Source organism: Falco peregrinus, chromosome 4 (genome assembly GCF_023634155.1).
Source record: "Falco peregrinus isolate bFalPer1 chromosome 4, bFalPer1.pri, whole genome shotgun sequence".
NCBI classification, from domain to species: Eukaryota; Metazoa; Chordata; class Aves; order Falconiformes; family Falconidae; genus Falco; species Falco peregrinus.
In genome coordinates this window covers 121728352-121750654 of record NC_073724.1, presented here as the reverse complement: position 1 = coordinate 121750654, position 22303 = coordinate 121728352, and the positions used below count along the sequence as shown (strand labels likewise).

The following is a 22303-nucleotide window of genomic DNA, read 5'->3' as shown; positions in this document are numbered from 1 at the left end:
GGGTCATGGGACGTGGCTGGGTTACAGGGATATGGGACGTGGTGGAGTGATGGAGACATGGGACACGGCTGAGTGATGGGGACACGGGACGTGGAGTGTGATGGGGAGGGGACATGGGACACAGCTGAGTGATGCGGACATAGGACATGGAGTCATGGGGACATTGGGACAGAGTGATGGGGACATGGATTCATGGGGACATGGGACATGGCTGAGTGATGGGGACGTGGCTGGGTGATGGAGACATGGAGTGTAGAGTATGATGGGGACACAGGACACAGCTGAGTGATGGGGACCTATGACATGCAGTGAGGGGGACATGGGACACGGCTGAGCAATGGGACATGGAACGATGCGGGAAAAAGACATGGGTGAGTGACAGGGGCATAGGACATGGTTGAGCGATGGAAGATGGTACCCAGACCCTGGAGCAGAGGATCTCAGCTCAGTGCCCACCCCGAGCTCTGCAGCCGTCGCGCCCTTCCCCCGTTGTGCCCGTACACCCATCACCCCCATGGTGCAGGACAGGGCTGTCCCCAGCACAGGTGCCCTGGGACAAGCCCACAGTTCCCAACTTCTCCTGGCCTCTCCTTTGGGAATTTGGCCAGTTCCGGCCCATTGTCCTGGGAAGCTCAGGGGTGGGGGTGCAGGGGCCGGGGGCACTTGGCTGGGGGGGGCCTATTTTGGGGTGCCATTGCAGTGTTGTCCCCACAGAAGGGGCACCTGAGCATCCGCTCTGACATGATTTACTCCAAAAAAGGGTTTTTTTCTAGTTGTTGGTGGGAACCCAGCAGGACATCCCCGACTCCCCCACCCTCACCCCATGGGGCCAGGCAGGATGGGGCCAGGAGGGGATGGGGGTGGTCAGGATGGGGTGGGGACAGCATGGAATTACTGCAAGACAGCGTGGGGACAGGCAGCAGGGGACACACAGGATGGGGACATGGAAGGATGGGGATGGGCAGGAGGGGACAGGATGGAATGGGGCCAGGGAAGATGGAGCCAGGAAGGATGGGGACAGGGCAGGATGGGAACAGGCAGGATAGAATGGGGACCAACAAGAGGGGGACAGGGAGGATGGGATGGGGATGGAGCTGGGCAGGATGGGGGCAGGACGGGATGGGGACCGGCGGGATGGGATGGGGAGAGGGCCAGGCAGGATGGGGGCAGGATGGGACGGGGACTCGTGGGATGGGATGGGGACCGGCGGGATGGGATGGGGAGAGGGCCAGGCAGGATGGGGGCAGGGCCAGGCAGGACTGAGCCCAGCAGTACCACGCCCCCCCCCAGCCAGCGTGGCGGCTCCGGGTCACCCCCCACCCCCTCCCCTCCCCTCCCCTCCCCCCCAAGGCGGAGCCTCTCGCCCCCCGCTCCCCCTCCCCCCCTCCCCCGGCCGCTCCCCGGGCTGGATGCCGGGCGCCGGGCGCTGGGTGCCGGATGCGGGCGCTGGGGGCGCCGGGGCTGGGGGCGCTGGGGGCGCTGGGGCTGGGGGCGCTGCTGGCGCTGCTGCCGCCCCCCGCCCCGGCCGAGACCTACTCGGCCATGCTGAGCGTGCGCGGGGCGCTGCGGTGCGAGGGCCGCCTGCTGCGGGGGCTGCGGGGCTACCTGCGGGGGGAGGGCGCCCGCCTGCGCCGCCTCGCCAGGTACCGCCGCGGGGGGGGCGGGGGGGGCGCACCCCCGGCGCGTCGCGGTCCCGCGTGGGGGCTCCCAGGGGCGCAGGGAGCAGCCGCTCCCCCCCCGGCACCCGTATCCCCGGGGGGTGCCGCGCTGGCGGGGAGGGGGGTTAGCCCGGCCCCCAGCTTTTGGGGGTGCCCCTAAATAAGAGCTTGAGGCATCGTGGGTGGAGGGGGGTAGCGCAGCCCGGACCCTGCCCAGCCCCCCCCAGCCCGTGTCCCAGGAGGGGACGTGGGTCCCCCAGCCCCAGGCCGGGCTGCAGGGCCATGGCTCAGCACCCCAGGGGAGCCCCCCGCACCCCCCAGCGATGGGGGCTGCCAGCCCCGGTGGCGTTTCCCCATCTCTGGCTTGGCCGGAAAGTGGACGCCGCTATGGGGGGGCTCAGAGCCCAGCCCCCGCCCCGGGGGGTGTCACCGCCCAGGAGCATCACCGAAAGTGTCACCCAGTGGGTGCCTCGTAGGTTTTATGAGAAGGTCCAGGCGCTGCACCAGGACCCCAAGGCCTCGGTGGACAATCCCTTGCTGGCCTTCAGCCTCATCAAGCGTCTCCACTCCGACTGGCCCAATGTCATCTACAGCGACGAGGCTGCTGAGAACACCCAGGGTATGGGGGGGGGCGGGGGGGGCGTTTGGCTGCGTGTCCCCCCTGTCACCCAGGGAGAGCCGGGCGGTGACGGGGAGTGGATGGAGGAGCTGGGGAATGGATCAATGAGCAGGAAAACAGGTGAAAGAGCGAGGGAATGGATGGAGGAGCAGGAGAACAGGTGGAGGAGCAGGATGTGGGCTCCCCAGGGATGGAAAAGGGCTGATAAGGTTGATTGCACCCCAAAATCTCATTAATCCCCCTCCTGCCCCCCCATCCCTGCCGCCCTCAGCGCTCCATTCTGGCTTCAAGGAGGTGGAGCGGGAGCTGCCTGGAGCCGAGGACCTGGATGGGGCAGCCCGGGCGCTGATGCGGCTGCAGGACGTCTACGCGCTCAGCGTCAAGGGCATGGCCAACGGCATCTTCCAGCGAGCCGGCGCCAGCTGCCCACCGCTCTACAGCCCCGGCCGGCGCGTCTCCCTCTCGGCTGACGACTGCTTCCACGTGGGCAAGGTGAGGGCGAGCCCCCTAAGCCCTCCACAAAGTTTTTCCAGTCTGGGATGTTGCTCCTGTGGGGATAGATGTTGGGTTTCCTTCCCACGTGGATACGGAGGGGCCCCCCGACTCAACCCGCCTGCCATCGCCTCTCGGCTCTCACCCAAGTAACGGGGCTCCTGGCCACGTTGCGCCTTGGGGAAAGGAAGCGCTGAGCTGGTGGCCTGGGGGAGATCTCCAGCCCCCGCATCCTGGCTGTGGGGTTGACCCCCACCTGGGGGTAAAGGTGGATCCATAAATCCCTGGGGTGGGATCTGGGCGCTTTGATAGCGGTTTTTGTTCAGGGCAGAGTCCTCCGAGTGTCGCTGCAGAGCTGGGACGGAGTGTCCGAGTGTGGGATAGCGTGGGACAGGGTGGGGTGGGATGGGATGACATGGCATGGCATGAGATGGAGCTGGAGGTGGGGATGGAGATGGAGACGGAGGTGGGGATAGAGATGGAGCTGGAGCAGGATGGATGGGGATGGGGTGGGGTTGGGGATGGGGCCAGGAAAGGAAGGGATGGGACAGGATGGGGATGGCTTAGTGGGTAATGGGGATGGGGATGGGACTAGGAAAGCAACGGGATGTGGTGGGACAGGGTGGGTAGGAATTGCAATGGGTTGTGCTGACATGGCATGGGAATGGGATGGGATGGGATGGGACAGGGTAGGGACAGGATGGAGGGGATAGGGGTGGGACTGGGATGAAGATGGTGGTGGGGATAGGGTAGGACGACGTTGAGGATGGGATGGGATGGGATAGGATGAGACAGGGTGGGGGTGGGATGCAGGCCAGGCTGTTGCAGTCAGTGGGCCTGGACAATGTGCTGCCTTGCAGGTTGCTTACGACACGGGTGACTATTACCACTCCATTGCATGGCTGGAGGAGGCCGTCAGCCTCTTCCGCCTCTCCTATGGCAGCTGGAACCCAGAGGACCGGAGCAGCTTGGAGGATGCTCTGGACCATCTCGCCTTTTCCTATTTCATGGTATGGCCACGAGTCCTGTCCCCACCCCCTGCTGTGTCCGGTAGGGCTGAACCATGGGCAGGGGGATGTTCACGGGCTCTCTGCTCCATCCAGGCTGGAAACATCTCCCACGCCTTGAGCCTCTCCAGGGAGTTTCTCCACTATGGTATGTGGGGCAACCTCAGATACAGCAGGAGGAAAGGAGAGGTTTTGGGGTGTCTCCATCACCACCTCTGCATGGCACCAGCCTCCTTCACCCTGTTTCCTGCCCCCATGTGGGGTAATTCTCCAGGGATCGATGCCAGGGCAGGGGGGTGATGGGGACACGGCGTTTCGGGTGACACTACCTCTCCGGCAGACCCCAGTAACCAAAGGGTGGTGAGGAACGTGGCCAAGTATGAGAAGCTGCTGGAGATGGGAACAGCAGCAAGTGCCAGACCCCTGCAACGCCCCAACAGCACTCGCCTGCAGAGCCGCGACGCCTATGAGGAGCTGTGCCAGCGCCCAGGGGGGCAGGTGGGGCGGGCAGGGTGATGCTGTGGTTCCCCACCCCACCACTGTCCCCCTCTCTCACACCCTCCTTGGTCCTCTTTCTCCCCAGCTGGCCCCAGAGCATCTCCTGCGCCTCAGCTGCTCCTACGAGACCAATGGCAGCCCCTACCTCTTTCTTCAGCCTGCCAAGAAGGAGGTGGTCTGGATCCAACCCTACGTGGCTTTGTACCATGATTTCATCAGTGACGCCGAGGCTGAGACCATCAAGGGGTTGGCAGGGCCCCGGGTGAGCTGTCCCCATCCCCAGGGATGTCCATCTCCCGGAGGAGAGTGCCCCAAGAGCTGGTGGTCCAGGGTGGACTATCCTGAGCATGCAGAGATAGGCGGGGTTTCAAGCCAGGGCTTAGCTAAAGCCTTCTGCAGCGAAACCCCGGGGGGATGAGCCCAGTTTAGCTCCATCTGAGCCCCCCCCCCCCAAGATTTTGGGGAGAAACCAGGTCCGTGCATGCACTTAAACTGCTTCCCAGCCAGGCTTGGCTTGGTACCACACAGCTGCATTGGATCCAACTGCTGTCACTGCCTCCATCAGCCTGGTGGGACATCTTGGGGTGGGGGATGTTTGGCAACCGGTTGGTATAAACCCACCAGTTTCAACCCCAACCGGGGTCCCTGCTTGGCGTGGGGGTCCCCATCTGCAGCAACATTAGCCCCTCACCGTGTCCTCCAGCTGCAGAGGTCCGTGGTCGCCTCTGGGGAGAAGCAGCAGAAAGCTGAGTACCGGATAAGCAAGAGGTAGTAGCCACCCCTCCCTTACCCTCTAGCCAGTGGGACCACCATGACCCCATTGCCACCACCAAGGTGGCAGTGAAGCCATGCTGGGGTCCCTGGGTTCTCCACACCCAGCAGCGCTTAACGAGGGTTAAGCTCAGCCACGCGTGAATTTGGGGGGCTGAAGGTGTGGGGTGCTCCTGCAGTGCCTGGCTGAAGGACACCGCTGACCCGGTGGTGCGGGCGTTGGAGCAGCGCATCGCTGCTGTCACCGGCCTGGACCTGCGGCCACCCTACGCTGAGTACCTGCAGGTGGTCAACTATGGGCTGGGGGGCCACTACGAGCCACACTTCGACCATGCCACGGTCAGGAAGCTGCCTGGGTGGTCCATGGGGTGGTTCCTGTGGGATGGTCCTTGGGGTGTTCCTGGGATGGTCCCTCAGATGTTCCTGGGGGTGGTCTTTGGGGTGGTCCCTCAGATGTTCCTGGAGGTGGACCCTGGAGTGGTCCCTGGGATGTTCCTGGCGATGGGTCCTGGGGTGCTCGCCGTGGTTCTCCTGAGATGGTGCCAAGGGGAGGTCCCTGGATGGTCCCTGAGGGTATCCCCGTGGTGATCCCTGAGATATTCCTGGAGGTGGACCCTGGGATAGTCCCTGGGGCAGTGTGGGGGGCAGGCCTGGGATGGTGATCCCTGGGTTGGTGTCTGAGATATTCCTGGGAAGGGAGGGAGGGTGAAAGGGGGTGAGGGAAGAGGGAAGGAAGGAGGGAGGGAGAGAAAAGAATGGGGAGGGAGGGAGGGATTTCCCTGGAGGAAACGTCCCCACGGGACTGACCATCCCCCCCCCCTTGCTCTTGGGGCAGTCCAGGAAGAGCCCCCTTTACAGAATGAAGTCGGGCAACAGGATCGCCACGGTCATGATCTACGTGAGTCCTCCCTCATTTCCAAGCTCAGAGAGAGACTGCGCTTGCTTGGTCATCAGTAGGGTTCGGAGTGACCAAGAGTTTGAGATGGGTGAGAGCAGCCCTAAACCAGCCTGTGCTGGGCTCCGAAATGGCAACCTCTGCAGCGGAGCGAAGAGCCGTGCCGTGCCGTAGTGATGGCAGCGTGGCGGGGGAGCCAGGGAGGTTTCGTGCCTCGGTTTCCCCACGCACGGCGGCCATACCACGGCAGGGAGGGCCGCGGCTCATATTGTTGCTCCTTTTCCAGCTGAGCGCGGTGGAGGCTGGCGGCTCCACTGCCTTCGTCTACGCCAACTTCAGCGTGCCCGTGGTTAAGGTGAGGGGCGCCTGCACGGCCCCCCGGCAGTGGGGAAGGGGAGGGACGCCGCTCTCTCGTCTCTCCTAGGGCGCTGTGGCTGAGCCAGCCCCGATGCCAGACCCCAACCCTGGGGCTCCCTCATCTGTTTCGGGGTGCCAGACCCCAGCTCTGGGGATGCTGGCTCCCTTCGAGGGGTGCCAAACCCTGATCCCGCAGCTCCCAGCTCTGTTTCGGGGTGCCAGACCCCAGCTCTGGGGCTCCCGTCTGTTTTGGGATGCCAAAATCCAACCTCGGGAATCCCAACTCTGTTTTGGGGTGCCAAGACCTCAACCCCAAGGCTCCCAGCTCTGTTTTAGGGGTTTCACACCCCGTCCATTTGGCTCCTGGCTCTAGTTTTGGGTGTCAATCCCAGTTTGGGGGATCCTGGCTCTGTTTTGGAATGTCAAACCCCACCCCAGGGCTCCCAGGCTCCCAGCTCTCTTTTGGGGTGCCAAATGGCAATTCCGGGGCTCCCAGCTCTGTTTTAGGAGTTCCAAACCCCAGTGCTTGGGCTCCTACCTGTTTTGGGGTGCTGTACTGCAACCCCAGGGCTCCCAGCTCTCTTTTGGGGTGCCAAATGGCAATTCCGGGGCTCCCAGCTCTGTTTTTTTGGGTTCCAACCCCCCTGTCTGCTCTGCAGAATGCAGCTCTCTTCTGGTGGAACCTGCGGAGGAACGGGGACGGGGACGGGGACACCCTGCACGCCGGCTGCCCCGTCCTGGCTGGGGACAAGTGGGGTGAGAGGCAGCTGGGGTGACACAGGGTTGGAGGGGCAGCTCTGCTGGCGGGGCTGGGAACTCAGAAAAATCCTGGATAATCGGGAAAAGACATCGCCGATACGGGAGCAGGGTTAGTGACGGGGGCAGGGGGAGGGAGGCGAATGGGGACCCTTGTCCTTGTCCCTTCCAGTGGCGAACAAGTGGATCCACGAGCACGGGCAGGAGTTTCGGCGGCCGTGCGGTGCTGACCCACAAGACTGAGCTGCCGTGGGCTCAAGGATGTGGCACCCATGGGTGGCAGAGCCGCCCTGGCGCAGCGCGTCCCCAAGGCTGCGGCAAGGGGAGGGAGGAAGGGGGTGGCAGGGGCGCGGGGGGCTACCGGGGGCAGTGGCACCTGCTCAACCGCGGCCGAATCCGGTCAAAATAAAGTCGGAAGACACTAAACTGGAGTCTGGCGGCACTAAACTGGGCGCGGTACCCGACGGGATGATGGGGGTGTGTGTATGTGTCTGCGCCCCACCCCAATTCCAGCGCAGACCCTAAACGTACTCTCGAGCCCCCTCCTCCAGCCCTAGATAAAGTCTCTCTGTTAAAAGGTCCGGCAGTTAGCCACGCGGCGTTTCTGCGGTCATCAGTAGGCTTCAGAGTGAACACCATGACCGCAGAGGACCAGAGCAAAGACAGTTACACTCACCTTCCTCAAACCAACCCGCTGCAGCGTCTGGCTACACCATGGAGCTGACTGCAGCCCCACACCCCGCGCACATCCCGCCCCAGCGTGGGGTCCCCCCGCACCCCCGAGAGTGTCAGCTATGGCAGGGCAGCCGCTCCAGGAGGGATGCTGGGGAAGGAGAGGGTGGCTGCTGCCCCCCTGCCCTGGCCCCCAGCCTGCCCGGGCTTGGACCACGCTCACGCCAGCGTGCTCTCCCGGGACCCCGTGGACAAGGTCCCTTTCTCCAGCCTGGTGTCATGGAACCCCCCCCAACTCCGCACCCATCCAGCCTCACCCACACGATGCTTGGATGGGATTAAAATCCTCCTGGCTGGAAGCAGAGACCCGACCCCCGGGGGCGTCCAGGACACCCCCTGACACCTCTTGGCTAGCTGGAAGAAGGCCAGGAATTGGGGAAGGGGATGGAGCCACCAGGCAGAGCTCTGCCAGGGCTCTCCTGCTCGTCTGGGGTTCAAACCCACACCCCGATCACCCCGTGGCGGCGTTTATCCAGCCCCGGACCGACAGCAGGGCAGGGGACGAGCTGCCAGCAGCACTTGGGCAGGGGAGCAGGAGCCGGAGGAGCGAGGAGATGCCACAGGGAAAATTTCAGAGCAGATTGCCCTCAAATTCCTGCTCTTCAGCTATATATATATATATAAAATATATATGGGTCCAGCCCAGCGCAGGTTACCCAGCAGCCGGAGCACCCCGGTTTATGACTTTCAGGTGTTTCTGCACAGGTGGGCACCGCTGGTTACGGCAGGGAGGGGGGGGAAAAGCAAAAGCTGTGGCTGAAGCACCCCCCTACCCCTCCTCCCCCCAGCCGAGCACAGGGATGGGGGAATATTTCGGATGACAAGAGGCTTCTGTGAGTCACCAGCAAAACTCAGGACTTGGGTCTGGCCCCAGGAACGTTCAGGACGCCCCCCCCTCCTCCAGGGGGACCCCAGGGGAAGGTAAAGGAGGAGCTCCTGCACCAGGCTTTGCACAAATGCTTTATTGGTGGGCGAGAGAAACAGACACCGAATGAGACACGAGGAGGATGAGGCTGACACGGGACACAGAGCGCGTGCTCCGGAGAACCAACAGACACACATTTTCCTTTTGGGAACAGCAGCACGTGGTAAGAGGTCACCGCACCGGACTGGGACTGGAAACCAGCAAAGCACCCAACAGCAGAGCTGGGAGCAAACGCCCAGGCACTGCATCCTGCAGGTCTCCGATGCTTACAGACAAGGTGCTGAGGGCACGGCGGTACCGGATGGATCGGGGAGCCCATACAGCCCAGGGAAGCGGGTTTGGGGAACACAAACAGCGGTTTCAGGTTGGGAGCAGAACGCCAGGCTCAGAGACGGGTGTTAGGAAGCACCCAGGCCGAGTTTTCTTGGAAATGGCAACCCATCAACTACTTTTTTGACCTTACCTGAAGATCTAGGTCTAGCCTTTCGGGAGTGTCAAGCACCAGTTGAAAGCAGTGAAGGGCTGATGGCCAGACACCTCCCAACATCTCTTTTCCCAGTCCCTTCCCCACCCAGGATAAAAGACGGAGGCGGGGAGAACCATCCGAGCTGGATTTGAGGAGGTAGAGGATATCAGCACGAAGCTGTTTGCTCTCTCCTACCCAGTGCCCCCCTGCTCACCGAAGAGCCTGCTGAACGCGGCAGCACACTGGTAAAGTTCTCGGTGTCCTGGGATGGTCTCACCGAAGCGAGCGAGAAGCCGGGGAGCGGCTTTGCCCTCCGGCCATCGCTCAGCCCTGAGCGAGGAGGCTCCCTCTGAACTGCCCCAGCATGGCGTTACTGGGCTGCTGGTGTCATCACCCATGGGATCCATCACACCACCACTCCCTCTGCGAGCTCCCCGACCGTGAGCTCGGTTCAGAAGTCACTCTGTCATCAGGCAGGAGCAATTTCACCACCACCAGAGCAGATTTGGGTGTGTGGGGGGGTGGGAATTTGTGCTGCCAAGCAATGCAGCGCTCTGCCTTTCAAATCACGAAGGGGTGGAAAGCAGGGCTGGAATGGGCTTTCCCGGGCTGACCAGCTGCTTCCCTCTCCAAAAGGGGGGGAAACAAAAAAGAAAAAACCAAACCCTATAGCTGCATCATCTCTGAAAACCCACTATCATGGCCTGAGGGAAGAAACGCAGCTGGACAGCCCCAGGTCCTCTGTATCACTGCAGGGATTTTTAACTCTTTACTATTTTTTTCTTTTTTAGAGGGTGTCTCAGCTGCACAGAAAGAGACCTCCAGTCACAATAAGCATCAGTGTTTTTAATTGGCTTCGGTATCATCTCCCACCCACTTCACATCTGGGCCAGGGCAGACCGAAGACACAAAAAGACAAGGCTTGAACGAAAAGCGAGCTCAGTCCAGCCACACCGACGGGCTGCGTCTGCGGGCAGCAATCGCCCCGGCCACCAACAGTGTTTCCAAAACACCAGCACAGAGGAACTGTGCGGGCTCAAACACGCGCAGCCGAGCTCTGCATTTGCAAGAGCTGTGTTCGAACCAAACTGACTCGCTTCGGCAATACAGGGAATACCTTTGTTCCAACACTCTCGGTGCTCCTGTCATCTACAGGTCACCGATGGGTTTGCCTGGTGCGTGTAATCTGGCAGCTGGCAAAACCCTCCCTGGGGCTGATTTGAAAAACTTAAGCAAATCCTGCAACACACCGGCCTCCCAAACTGCATCTTCTGCTTCCTGCCAAGCCTTAGGATTTTCCGTTGTGAAAGTTTCCACCGATCCTCAATCCAACAACTGGAACAAAAGCAAGAGAGATTTCTAAATAATCCAAAGCGCCAGCATAAAGCCAGCATCCTTTCAATTTAGACAGCCTCCCCCTGTTTATCTGCTTTTACAGAGACAGGACAATGCTGCAGGCTGTGGAAAAACGCAGTGAAAAGTTGGGAATTACGGGGGGATTTTCTAGACGCCCCCGTTTTTCATGAGTCAAAGAGAACATTTCTTCTCTCCACAGTTACTATTACCATGGTCTGTGCTACCCTTCACCGAAATACCATTTATATCTGCCAGCAGCTCCCTGAAAAGGGAGAAGAAACTGCAACAGGAGCATGAATATTTGTCCTACAAAAGCACAGCCTCAAAAATGTACCCGGCTTGACAGAGACAGAAGGAATTCCCCCTCCACTCACCCACCCGCGGCTGCTCCGTCCGCCTTTTTTGAAGCCAGCACCACACGAGGCCCTGAACAGCCACCTACGCGGTGCAGATCAGGACCGAGAGCTTGGCACGCAGCAATGCCACATTAAAATGGCTATTGAAATATTTATTTTTTCACTCACTTCTCAAATGTTAACAAAATATAATGCTGGGGGAGCCCACAGGATTCAGAAGCAGTCATTCATTTTCCACTGGTGCTTCTACAGAACACAAAACTGATTGGCTTTGCACGGAGGGTTTTGTTTGTTTTTTGTTGTTTGGTTGGTTTTTAAAGATTTCACAAACTGTAAAAGCAAATGAAAGGGATAACATGAGGGACACACATGAGGAGTTACCGCAACGAATCACTCGGAGCCAGATCCTCCAAGTTACTTCAGCACGGAGGAAGGTGACTTTACCGAGATCATTCATGAGTACGACAACAGGCACATGCTTAACGAACCCGTGAAGCGAGACCCTGGACATACATACTGTACTATTTAATCTCTAACAATTTGAACACAGGAATCACCTGGAAAGGACTGAGAATCTCGCCAATCTTCAGGATACAGTCTGGGGAAAGTGCTATTTTGCATCTCAACTACTGAAGATCCATTTAACCCATCAGCAACGAAACCAGCGGTGAACATGACATCGAGGTCACAGTAAAGTAACGCAATAATGAACGTGGCAACTTACAGAGGGAAACGCCGGGAGCCAGCAATTGCTCTTTTAACACCCAAATGCCGATGGCCTAAGTACCAGGAGAGAGCACAGCTCCCTGGAACGCGGCTTTCTTGTCTCTAATTCAGGCATTTCCCACCCTGATGGGACAGGGAAGGGCCACAGAGCAAGGCCGTGACTGCTGCGTCCAGGGCTCGCACGCGAAGGCGTCAGGGGAGACGAGTGGCTGCGTCGGGGTAAAGGCCAAAGTCAAACCGGGCTTTGCCGGCTCTTCACACCGTCTCCCTTGGCCTCACCTGCAACTCTCACGTGCCCAGAATTCACGACAGCTCATCACAGGACGTACGCGCAGAGGCACACGACAGCACTCTGCCTCAGCCAAACGGCGCTGACCACCGCTTTCATCGCACGGCATCGAGGGGGTTACGGACACAAGGCAAACCCCCCTGATGATTTCAGACATCCACCAGCAAAATATTGAGGAAAACTGCTCCAGAACGTGTCTGCTCTTAGGCTCAAGAGTAATTCTTAGGTGAAAGCAACCTGACAAACTGTGGATAATTTAACCCTGAAGAGAAACTGTGTAACTACTGCATTTACATGGAAATCTGGAAGGCAGGCAGTGAAACGATCTAGGAAACAACAGGGAAAACAAGGTCTTTCCTCCAGTACCGGGGGAGCATAACACAGCGGCAGCTGCCCACATCTCTGCATCGACATCAGCAGAACTGACTCCAAGCTCTCCAGGGTTTTATCTACTGCACGTTTTGCATTTTTTCATCCCGAAGGTGCTGATCTCTGTTCAGTTGCACGTGGCAGCTACAAGAAGGGAAGCATAAACACATTCCGGGGACAGAGAATGGCCAAAACAGGCAAACCGCCTGCTGAGCACGTTGTTACTGCTGGTCTCGGGTTGTAGAGGAATGAAGCTGCGTTAATTAGCATTGATAATATACAGCTGTGGGCTGGCTTCAGGGGCGGGGGTTGGCCGAAGTAGCTGTGGCTGGTTCTGTTAAGTGGTTAAATAGCTCTAAGGAGGGCAGCTAAAGAAAAGAGTAGCCAATGAAGAGAGATCTGGAGGAGAGAGCGCGCCCTGGATGAGGAGAGACAAGGAGAAGGCAGCAGAGGTGAGAAGCAGAGGGACTGGCCAGAAGAGCATGAAGGAACAGCTTGAAAAGTAGATGGACCTTTGAGACCTTGTGGGGGATTGGTGGCCGTGCCGGGGCAAGGCGTGCTAACTACTTAGTGAAGTTAACTTGGTAGGTGATGGTAAAAGACCTTGTTGCAGCTGGCTAGTTTTGAGAGTGCTGTGACATCAGGTCTTCCCCACAAACGTCGGCCCGAAGTCCCCTGCCTGTTATGTGTCTGCAGTAGATGGAGTTATCCAGGCTGGTTTCTAAGAAAGCCGCAAGATGCAGAAACAGAGCTCATGGTCTCCCCTTGCCTTTTTGCTTTACAGTCCCATCCAACTCTGCCCAGGAAAATAGCATCTAGGCTCTTCCCACAGCTTAACCCACAAGGCTGGCATCGGTGAGACGAAACCTGAGCTCCCAAGGAAGCCAATTCCTCATCTGCTTCAGGGGAAAGAAACGTGCATATAAAAAACAAACGTAAGGGGCACTTCAAAGACGATTAGACGATTCCACAGAGAAATCCTGAAGCCTTTGGCTATGCTGCAATGCCCTCGGTGGATCTGAGCCGCCAATGGCCCTTTTGCAGTTGGGTCCAAGAGAGCCTGAGAATTGATGCAGATTGGTATGACTGACTACTTGGGATTTCAGGAGGTCTTTCCTTGTGGCAGCAGAGAGGAGCCCACTTCCAGGGCCCTGAAGAGCTTTTCATGGTCTTCAGTACAAGCTGCTTCCCAGCAAGGAAGTCCCTAAGCATTTACACATTCTGGAGAACTAGTTCTAGGGGATGAATCTCACACCAACTTCTCACTGCTGCTGAACTGGAGAGATGAAAGGTTATGGATACATCACAGTGGCCTCTGGTGCAGTTTATTTACAACAGAACTTAGTGCTGGAGAACACCAGGGTATTAACAAGCAGGAAACACACTAGGAGGGAAAAAGAAGAGTGGAAGAAAGGTCACACATTAAAATCGAGGTATTCTCCACAGGTATTTGACTCTGCAACACCCTAAATTGAATCGGTTACCCAAGATCAAACAAGACCAAAAGGAGTCTATCATGCAGGTTACAATTAGCATTGCCACATTCAACAATCACTTGTGAGCTCTACAAATAGCGAGAAGCACAAAAGCTTAACGTGTTGTCATCTCTATGGCTTAAGGACACAATAAGGCCAGCAAGCCACCTCGCTTTCTCCAAGCCTCTTGTTTTAAAGCTGCTTTGGCTACAACGGTAATAGCAGGAGCAACAGGCTAGCTCCTTCAGGACTCACAGAGGCAGCACAGGTTGCCAGATGCCTGGGGGAGATTCAACACTGCGGTGCAGTACAGTCCTTTGGGCTTCTCCCTCTCTCGCCGTTTACACACCAACCTACACTATATCCTTTCACTGGATGAAAAATATGCAAGTCCACAGTCCTGCATTTCATCCCCAAGGGCATAGGATAAAGGGGGAAAACAGAAAGAGATCATCCAGCAATACCTCCTTAGCATTACCAGTCCTAAAGCATCACACATTCTGGGGCTTCTAGCTCTTGTTGAAGAATTCTCAGCTAAAAGCAGAAGGACTTTTCCAGACTGCTTGACTAACATGCTTATTTTACCATTTGCCTGAAAGATGATGCTCAACCAGAATTTAAATTCAAGAGGGCTAAGCATCAGTTTAGTTATTAGCTTTATATAACTATATATAAACTATATATAACTTCGTACTATAACTATAGTTATATATATAACTATATATAAACTATATATAACTTCGTACTATAACGAAGGCTTTGGGAGTTTTTCCAGTCAGCCTCGTGAGTCACAACCTCCCCCCACCACTGCGTGGCTGATCGCAGCGACCAGGCTCCTACAGTTCACTACGACGTGAAAACACATGAGGCAAGCATGGAAAGTCTGCGAAGCAAAGCACGCACCTTCCCCTGTCTAATCTCACCAGTATTTCTTGGTGCGGTGCAAGTTGTTTCCAAAAACACAGGGCCTTGATTACTTAAAATATTCTTTAAACTAAGCACTGCAAAACTTGTAATTCTGCCTTCTGGCCAGCTATAAAGGATCGGCTGGGGAGGATCTGCTTTGCTCCTCCCCTCCAAGGAAGGAGGTTTCACTGACAAAATATGTGAGAAGTTTAGAGAGAAGAAAAACACCAAATACATTACTGGCTGTGATTCAAAGCTGTTTGTTTACACGTGGTTTTTAGCATTATGCTAAAACTCCACCCTCCCGCACCGAGAGCCAAACACGCAGGCAGTTCAGAGCAAAAGCTCTGCTCAAGGTCTGCCCAGCTTTAGCACCCGCAGAGCCTTACCACTGGAATCCACCGATGGGCTCTGTAAACCTGTGACGGATCAGGAACGTCGCAACAGCTTCAGCAACCTGAAGGAAGGGGGGAGGAAAAAAAATCATCTGCTCAGGGACATAAAGATAACAAGAAATCCAGTCAGTTTTCAAAGACTGCAGCACTGCCAACAACAGTTCACATCCTCAGGATGCTCTTGCTGAATCAAGTTTGCTCCTTTAAAACTAAGAGCTCCATTATGACATGCTTTTATATTAAAAAATTAAAAAAAAAAAGGAACTACATGCCTCCACCATTACTCCAACACTGATCTCACATTCAAGAACTGACCAAACTTTTTCTCCACCTCTTTCAGTAATTCTTAAAAAAATGCCTAAGTTTAGCAGGGGAAGAAAGGTCTGGCAAAATCATGATGCAAGGTATCTCTATAAAGAATCAATCAAGACAGTAATAATACAGCTTAGAATGTATATTAAAAAGGATAACAATGGAAGAACTGATCAGGTGTCAATAAAAATCCCTATTTCAGGTTGGTCAAGTGAAGCACAGAAAGGCCGAGTTTTACACTGACGGCGGTCAGTGTAGGACAAGTTTTAAAACCAGACACGTTTCCAGCCACAGGCTCCACTGGCTGCACCACATTCCTGCTTCTATCTAGACACGAAGTTCAGCAGTACCCAGAAGCAGCAACTGCTTTGTCAGCCTGTACACCATTTCAGTAACATTTGGTTTGTATTTGGAAAATGTGAGCCACCCGACTCAGCAAAACACAGACCAACCCCAAAAGCTGCAGCTTAGTACAAGGGAGACTGGAGAACTTCAGGAGGAAAATCAGGGAGGATCAATCCACAGTCCACATTGTAAGAATTTGGTTTATCACCACTAGCCTGAAAGGTAAATCTGTAACCTAGCCAAGCCCTGTGTCATGTAACATCTTAGCCCAGGCTTTCCAACCAGCTTAAAACTCCAAACTGTTTTACGAATAGCCAGCTAGTTAAGATATCGTGCCAAAAAATGCCCCTAAAGTCTAATCTCTGCTTCACAGTAAGGAACTGACCCCTTTTGCATTTAAGCCATTAAACCCGTGACTTATCTAGCTTCAACCCCACAGTGGGGCTCACCTTGTCTGGAGCATCTTCATGGACTGCATGGCCACACTGTGGGAGGACCTGCATCTGAAACTTCCCTGCAACCAAGAGAATCATCACTGGAGCTGCTTTTTAAGTGATCCGGATTCCTAACAGCAACGGTTTTAGGCAAACAGTTTTTGGGTACACAGGAAACATCAGACATGACTACACCCTAAAAAGCGCTGTGCATTTATGAACTCTTCTAAAAAAGGACCTCACATTCTTTACGAACAAACCTCACCAAATCTCACTATATGCATTATATGGACGAGGGACCAGGGAAGGCACAGAATTCTAGGGCAAACCGTACAATACACGCAGCAGTTTCCAAAGAAAGCAAGAACCAGCTGCTTAATTCATCTGCCCCAGGTGTAACTAGAGCAGGCTCCCAGGAGTTAAAACAAAGCTAAACTTCTTAAGAGCTTCTTGACACAGGTGAGGCTACCTTTCAGAGTCAGAAGCGTAATCAGATCTGCCTTAATGTAATGTTTATCCTGCTACCCAATACTACTTTCCAGTACTGGTTGCTCTGGAGACCAATGAAGCTGGGATGGGGGCAAAAAAAGGCCACAAACCAAATGCCAAAACATTAATGCAGATGCTGAATCTTGGTCCGATGTCTGCCAGAAACATGGGGAGACCAGAGAGTTTTGGATGGTCCCAATTGTTCTAGCTAGGAACATCAGGAACGTCGTTAGAAAGGGAAAAAACAGATTAGAAAGAAGCCCTCACAATCATTCTGATCCAAGAGAAGCACGGCAGCTCCATGGCTGGAAACACTGAACACCAGACTGAAGAAAAACCATGGCAACAGCCCTTAATGACTTCTAATTCAACCTTTCCCTTCTTTTCCACCATTGCTACAACCACAGACAGTTACAGAACACTCTGGGACAGACTCATTCTTTCATGCATTTGTTTCAATATAGACTGCACCTGGTAAGAGGCCATCCCAGCTGTCCCTCGTTTACGTACCCATAGCAACAAGCTCTCATCCAAAAAGAGCATTACAGTAAGGATAGAGTAACAATATTAAATATTTACCTTGCATCTGTCCAATTGTTAGATCTTTATCCAGCCTGTCAACACCTACAATCAAACAAACAGATGTACTGAAGAAAAGCCAGAGAGAACCTGCCTAAGGTATTCTGAAAGGGACATTTGGCTTGAAAAACACAAAAGAGATATCTGACACCCACCGTAAGGACAAGAGTAAAGTGACAGGAAAGGATCCCATCCAAAAATGCAAGAACACATCCCTCCCCACAACTTGAAAGGATATTTATCTTTGTCACACATTGTACTCCCTATTAAAGGACAAAGAGGGGCTACAGCTGGCTGTAGCACATCAATAATCTGACTTTCAGCTGAAAAGTTCAAATCATGCCCATATCTGTAGGAAAATGTCATAGTAGCGGGGCTGAAGGGCAGCTTGGATCTGTCCTGTTTGCCCTTCTTCCACATCACAGAACAGAAACACCCGTCCAACAGCAGCAATACACAGTATCATTACGTGCTGTTTTGGTATTAGAGGCTCTGAACTAATTCTAGATCGGCACGGATCAAATGGACCATTTAATGGTATTTCAAGATACACAGAAGAGCCAGGGTGGAAGAGACAGGTCTGCTGTTCTCGGACAGACATTAGCCAAACGCTGACCCTATTCTCCAAAATACAAGTGGGACACCACAGAAGTCAACAGCCACTGAACCGAGACAGGACTGGAAGAGACACATACCGGCTAAAAGCAAAAGCTTTGGAGTTGGACAGCTTAGGAAGAGGTTAGACAAACCCCTGAACCAGCCATCCCAGTACTTTTCTGTTTTCGCCAGTTCAATTCGCCACGTGTATAAGAGCTCCTTCTTTGTCTGCAGGGAGGAGACAGAGCTCTGCATTAGCGATCAGTAAAACAGCTGGAATAAAAGCTGAACTCAGAGTGTCACTTGGAAGTCTGTACTTCCATTTTAAAAAAAGAAATATATCTACATATATGTAAAAAAATACTGGCTCCCTCTGGTGGATCACACACTTTCAGGGGACAACTATCCTTGCTCGAAATTTCTCTCCAAATCACAGCCAAAGTACACGAGCAGGGAACAAGAAAGTCAGTGGGGCTATACCTATAGATCAAGAGAAGGCTGCAGCATTCAGGGCACTCAACTTGCTATTTTTTCCTGGCACAAATAGCTCACAAATTGTATGTTCCAACTCTGCTCTCACTTAGGTGACACAGAGATACGAGGGATAAGCTGGCTACAACGATGTTCCTCGAGGAATTTACATTCCTCGGTGGTTGCAATTGCCTGTAAGACCTCCTGAATGCTACTGTGCCTTGGAAACAAACAAAAATACCACAAAGACTCAGAAAAGAGCATTCCTCCCTCAGGCCAGAAGCCCCATTTCAGCCCATACGCATTAAATTTGTGAGCACCTCAGTAAAGAAAACCAAACACATGCTTTCAGGTAACAGTCTAAGATAGAATCAGTGGCATGAGATGAAGAACCACAACAACAGTCACAATATAAAGATTTTGGTCCCTGGAGTTGCTGCCTTTTATATTAGAGCGATTCGGATAACTACTGGCAGCTACTCTTGCAGGGAAGCATTGTGCAAATACAAGCTGAAAGCACAAGTAAGAAAGTCCCTACCTCTGTGTCGTCTTCTTTCTTCCTTTTGTTAACAGAGCCTCCCCCTTCCTCATCCTCTTCCTCCTCCTCCTCTTCTTCAATAATACCCTCCACTATGGCTTTAGGACATTCAGGACTAGCAGCCCCTTCACACCTGTGAAAAAAAAACCAGCAACTGATTCCCTGCCAAAAACAAACAAAAAAACCCCCAACAAACAGGTTTTAAATGAAAGCGTTTAGCAGTTTTTCAGATACTGGCTGAAAAAAATACCCTTCAGTTTAAAAGCAGCTGTGGATAAAAGGCACGGTCGTGACTAACCGTGGGACCGAGTGCCAGCGCAGTACTTGTATCCCAGCGCAAATACAAATGCAAACAGCTACTTAAGGGAGGCAAAAGCGGTCGAACAATCAATAACAGCTTTTCTTAACCAAGTACGAGACATTTGTAAAGGCTCCGGGTACTTCGTGGCTTAGAGCGGCACAAGCGGGTTACTCTGATCCTACCAAACCCACCTCAGATCACTCCCGAAATGCAACCGATAATTAATTTCTGAAAGGAAGCGAAAGATACCGTCCCCAGGCAACCAACCCAATCCAGGGCAAAATTTCGGAAGAGGTATCAGACTAATACTCATTTCATCATGCGTGCAGAAAGGCAGACAAACCAAGGAACATACCACCAGCAGTAGTTAAGCTTTTTAAAACACGGCTCTTGGCAGATTTTGCCCCAGGGAAATTTTTCCCCGGCTTTCTCCAAGTCCCCTAAGTACGATTCAGTACTGCTGCCGATATCAACAGGGATCAAATGATAACAAATTCATGTTTTCTAGAAGTATTTTGCTTTCAAGTGCATTTATGCTCTGTAGTAACAGCATTGTAAAACAGACAAGATGATTTTAAGAGCTTTAAAAAAAAAAAACAACAACCAAAAACCACCTACTGTTTGACTTGACCGACCATAGAAACTCTGGCAGATTCAAGATTTCTTATTTGTCCACTTTTTACACTGCAGGGGGGGAAAAAAAAAAAAAAGAAAGAATCAGAAGGAGAGCAGAAATATTTACTGAACAGATTCAGGAACTAGCAGGCACAGAAAGAGGAGTAAAAACTCTTTACAGCTCACAATTTCCCCCAACCACTCCAACCCTCCTGTTCTCAGGAGGCGTTCCGAGCGGCTTGCACCACACGCCGACTTGCTTGAACCCCCCGTTGTCGCTGTAACTGTGAATTTAAAAGACACGTGGGAGAAGTGCTGGTGGGGAAACAGTGAAATAGGGTTATAGCCATTTTGTTGCAGGGGACAGGGAGAGGTCAGAAACGACCTGGGTATTTGGCAACAGAACTGGGCTTTCTGGGGTCCCGTCTACAGACTTAACCACGAGGCCTCTCCCTTTCAAATGCAGCTGTCAAATGTGCACGTCGTTCTAGAAGTAGGTCCTGTTTCTTACACGTGAATCTTACACAGAGTCACAGCATGGCCGGGGTGGGAAGAGACCCCTGGAGCCCACCCAGCCCACCCCCCTGCTGAAGCAGCTCTCCCAGAGCAGGTTGCACAGAGCCGCGTCCAGGCGGGTTTGAATGTCTCCAGAGCAGGAGACCCCACAGCCTCTCTGGGCAGCCTGTCCCGGTGTCCCGTCACCCTCAGGGGAACGATGTTCTTCCTCACATTCAGATGGAAGTTCCCGTCTTGCACTTTGTGCCCGTTGCCCCTTGTCCTGTCGCTGGGCACCGCTGAAAAGAGCCTGGCCCCGTCCTCGTGGCACCCACCCTTGAGATATTTGTGGGCATTGGTGAGGTCCCCTCTTAGTCTTCTTGTCTCCAGGTTATGGAGAAGAGGGATGGATGTCTCAAGCCTCTTCAGTAATAACTAGAACACTTACAAGGAAGCTGCAATTCATACCACGAAGCTTTCCATTAGTTGAAACTCTCAGAGGATCCTTCTCCAGCTGCCTCGCCAACTCCCTCAAGAAATTAAATTACCTTTGAGACCTATGTCTCCCTGTCCAATCAGCCAAGGAATTGGTGACAATAGCTGGGGAAGCGAGTGCGAATGGAGAAACCACACAAAATACATAAACTTTCTCTCCTTGGGGAGTCAAGCTACAAAGACAGGTGATTTTGGTGACCCTGTAAGGCCATGCATTACCTCCACTCAATGGCATTCTCAAGTGACTTGAACGTTTTGGGACGACTCCTTAAGAAGTTCTGCATGCTGTTCAACGCATCCATGGCTGTACCTAAAATCAAGTATTTTAACTTTATGGCATCCGATCAAATTATTGCCACATCCCTCCATACAGAACTGGCTACCAGGGAACACCCTCAGAGAGAGCTGGAGCTCACTGGGGATTTAACGCTCTTAAGGAAAATATAGTTTGGTACTCCTAAGCCCACAGTCACACCTGCTCCCACATTAAACAATTATTACTATTTGAACAGGTAGGAAATTCAGATAGTAAGAGAAGCACCATGAATTATATAAAAAGCCACCCACCTCCCTGCTAACAAGAAAGTATTGCAAAGAAATTATCAGGGAAGTGGCAAACAGAGAGCCCATCTGGGAAAAGCAAAAGGAGGAGTCACACCAGAATGACTTTTGTGTAGGCAGCATCTGTCAGGAGGAAGGAATTGGCAATGACTTAAAAACCAGGCAAAACTTTCTGTGTTCCGGGATCTGGGATAAAAGACAGAGATCAACATGGAAGACAGAAGCCTATCCAAGGGGGCACGCACTTACCTTCCACAACATCGATCATGCACAGACCCAATAAACTTGGCACCAAATTTGCGACCGCCGTGTGCACTGCAATGGCCCCCCCCATGCTGTGCCCAATCAGCATGATAGGGGGAGGAAGGTCCCCGTACAGAGCTTCAACCACGTTTCCAACGTCTCTGCCAAATCCAGACAAAAGCATGGTCAGCATCTCTACCCTGATACATTTCCGAAGCAGATTTGTACAATGGGAGCAGAAAGTCCAGATCCAAGACAGATGTCTAGCTCCAAATCCTGCCTGTATGCTTTTTTAATCCACAGGAATTGAGACAAGTTTATTCTCTTATCACTGTTTCATCTAGGTACCAATACAGGAAATCATGCAACCCAATATTTTGCTGAACAAGCACGTAATTTCCCATTTTACTAACAGAAAGTGCTCATCTAAAAGAAAACCCTGGAGAGCATTTTTTACAGACAGTAGCTGGAGGGAATTTTAAATAAAAGGTGAGAATAAGCTGTCAAATCCTCTTACGTGGAAGCACACACTAAGAAATTCACTGTTCTAAAAGGAGAAACCATTTGCAATTAAAGACAGAAAGTAACTGAGCCCTATTGACCGAGGCAAAGCTGAACACCACCGAGTGCAAGCAGGAAGATCCAGATCGTGAGCACAGATACTACGAGGCAAGGGGCAATTTCCCCATCCTTTCCATAAGGCACCTACTTTAAACTGCCACTGTCACTGCAGGGCGTGAAAGCTGGCTCGTATGATCCACAAACCCCAAACCCACAGCA

The 22303-nt window shown here is 53.5% G+C and overlaps 2 protein-coding genes across 8 annotated transcripts in view; one reads left to right on the top strand and one right to left on the bottom strand.

Moving 5' to 3' along the window:
• Nucleotides 1–1382: 1382 nt before the first annotated feature.
• P4HA3 (prolyl 4-hydroxylase subunit alpha 3) lies at nt 1383–7379 on the top strand. Of its 6 annotated transcripts, none has more exons than XR_008747070.1 (13): nt 1383–1643; nt 2135–2277; nt 2549–2769; nt 3630–3779; nt 3873–3924; nt 4117–4274; nt 4360–4536; nt 4978–5042; nt 5225–5384; nt 5886–5943; nt 6227–6295; nt 6957–7053; nt 7226–7261. XR_008747070.1 is itself a non-coding variant. In XM_055803144.1 (13 exons), exons 1-13 carry the CDS (start codon nt 1438–1440, stop codon nt 7294–7296), a joined length of 1632 nt encoding a protein of 543 aa, XP_055659119.1. In that variant the 5' UTR covers nt 1383–1437; the 3' UTR covers nt 7297–7379. The 6 variants fall into 6 exon arrangements, 3 of the variants coding, with proteins under 3 accessions (XP_055659119.1, XP_055659121.1, XP_055659120.1); XR_008747069.1 differs by having other exon boundaries at nt 5881–6031; XM_055803144.1 differs by having other exon boundaries at nt 5881–5943; nt 7226–7379.
• Nucleotides 7380–8732: 1353 nt separating this feature from the next.
• The window catches only part of PPME1 (protein phosphatase methylesterase 1), a 34577-nt gene continuing 21006 nt past the window's right edge, over nt 8733–22303 (bottom strand). For both annotated transcript variants that reach the window (XM_055802078.1, XM_055802077.1), the window contains 9 exons: nt 21530–21684; nt 20939–21029; nt 19733–19798; nt 18814–18946; nt 17903–18032; nt 17208–17252; nt 16155–16219; nt 15043–15110; nt 8733–13656 (listed from right to left, as the gene is read on the bottom strand). In XM_055802078.1, the coding sequence (XP_055658053.1) occupies nt 13638–13656; nt 15043–15110; nt 16155–16219; nt 17208–17252; nt 17903–18032; nt 18814–18946; nt 19733–19798; nt 20939–21029; nt 21530–21684 (772 nt within the window). In that variant the 3' untranslated portion in view covers nt 8733–13637. The remainder of the gene's footprint in view (nt 13657–15042; nt 15111–16154; nt 16220–17207; nt 17253–17902; nt 18033–18813; nt 18947–19732; nt 19799–20938; nt 21030–21529; nt 21685–22303) is intronic.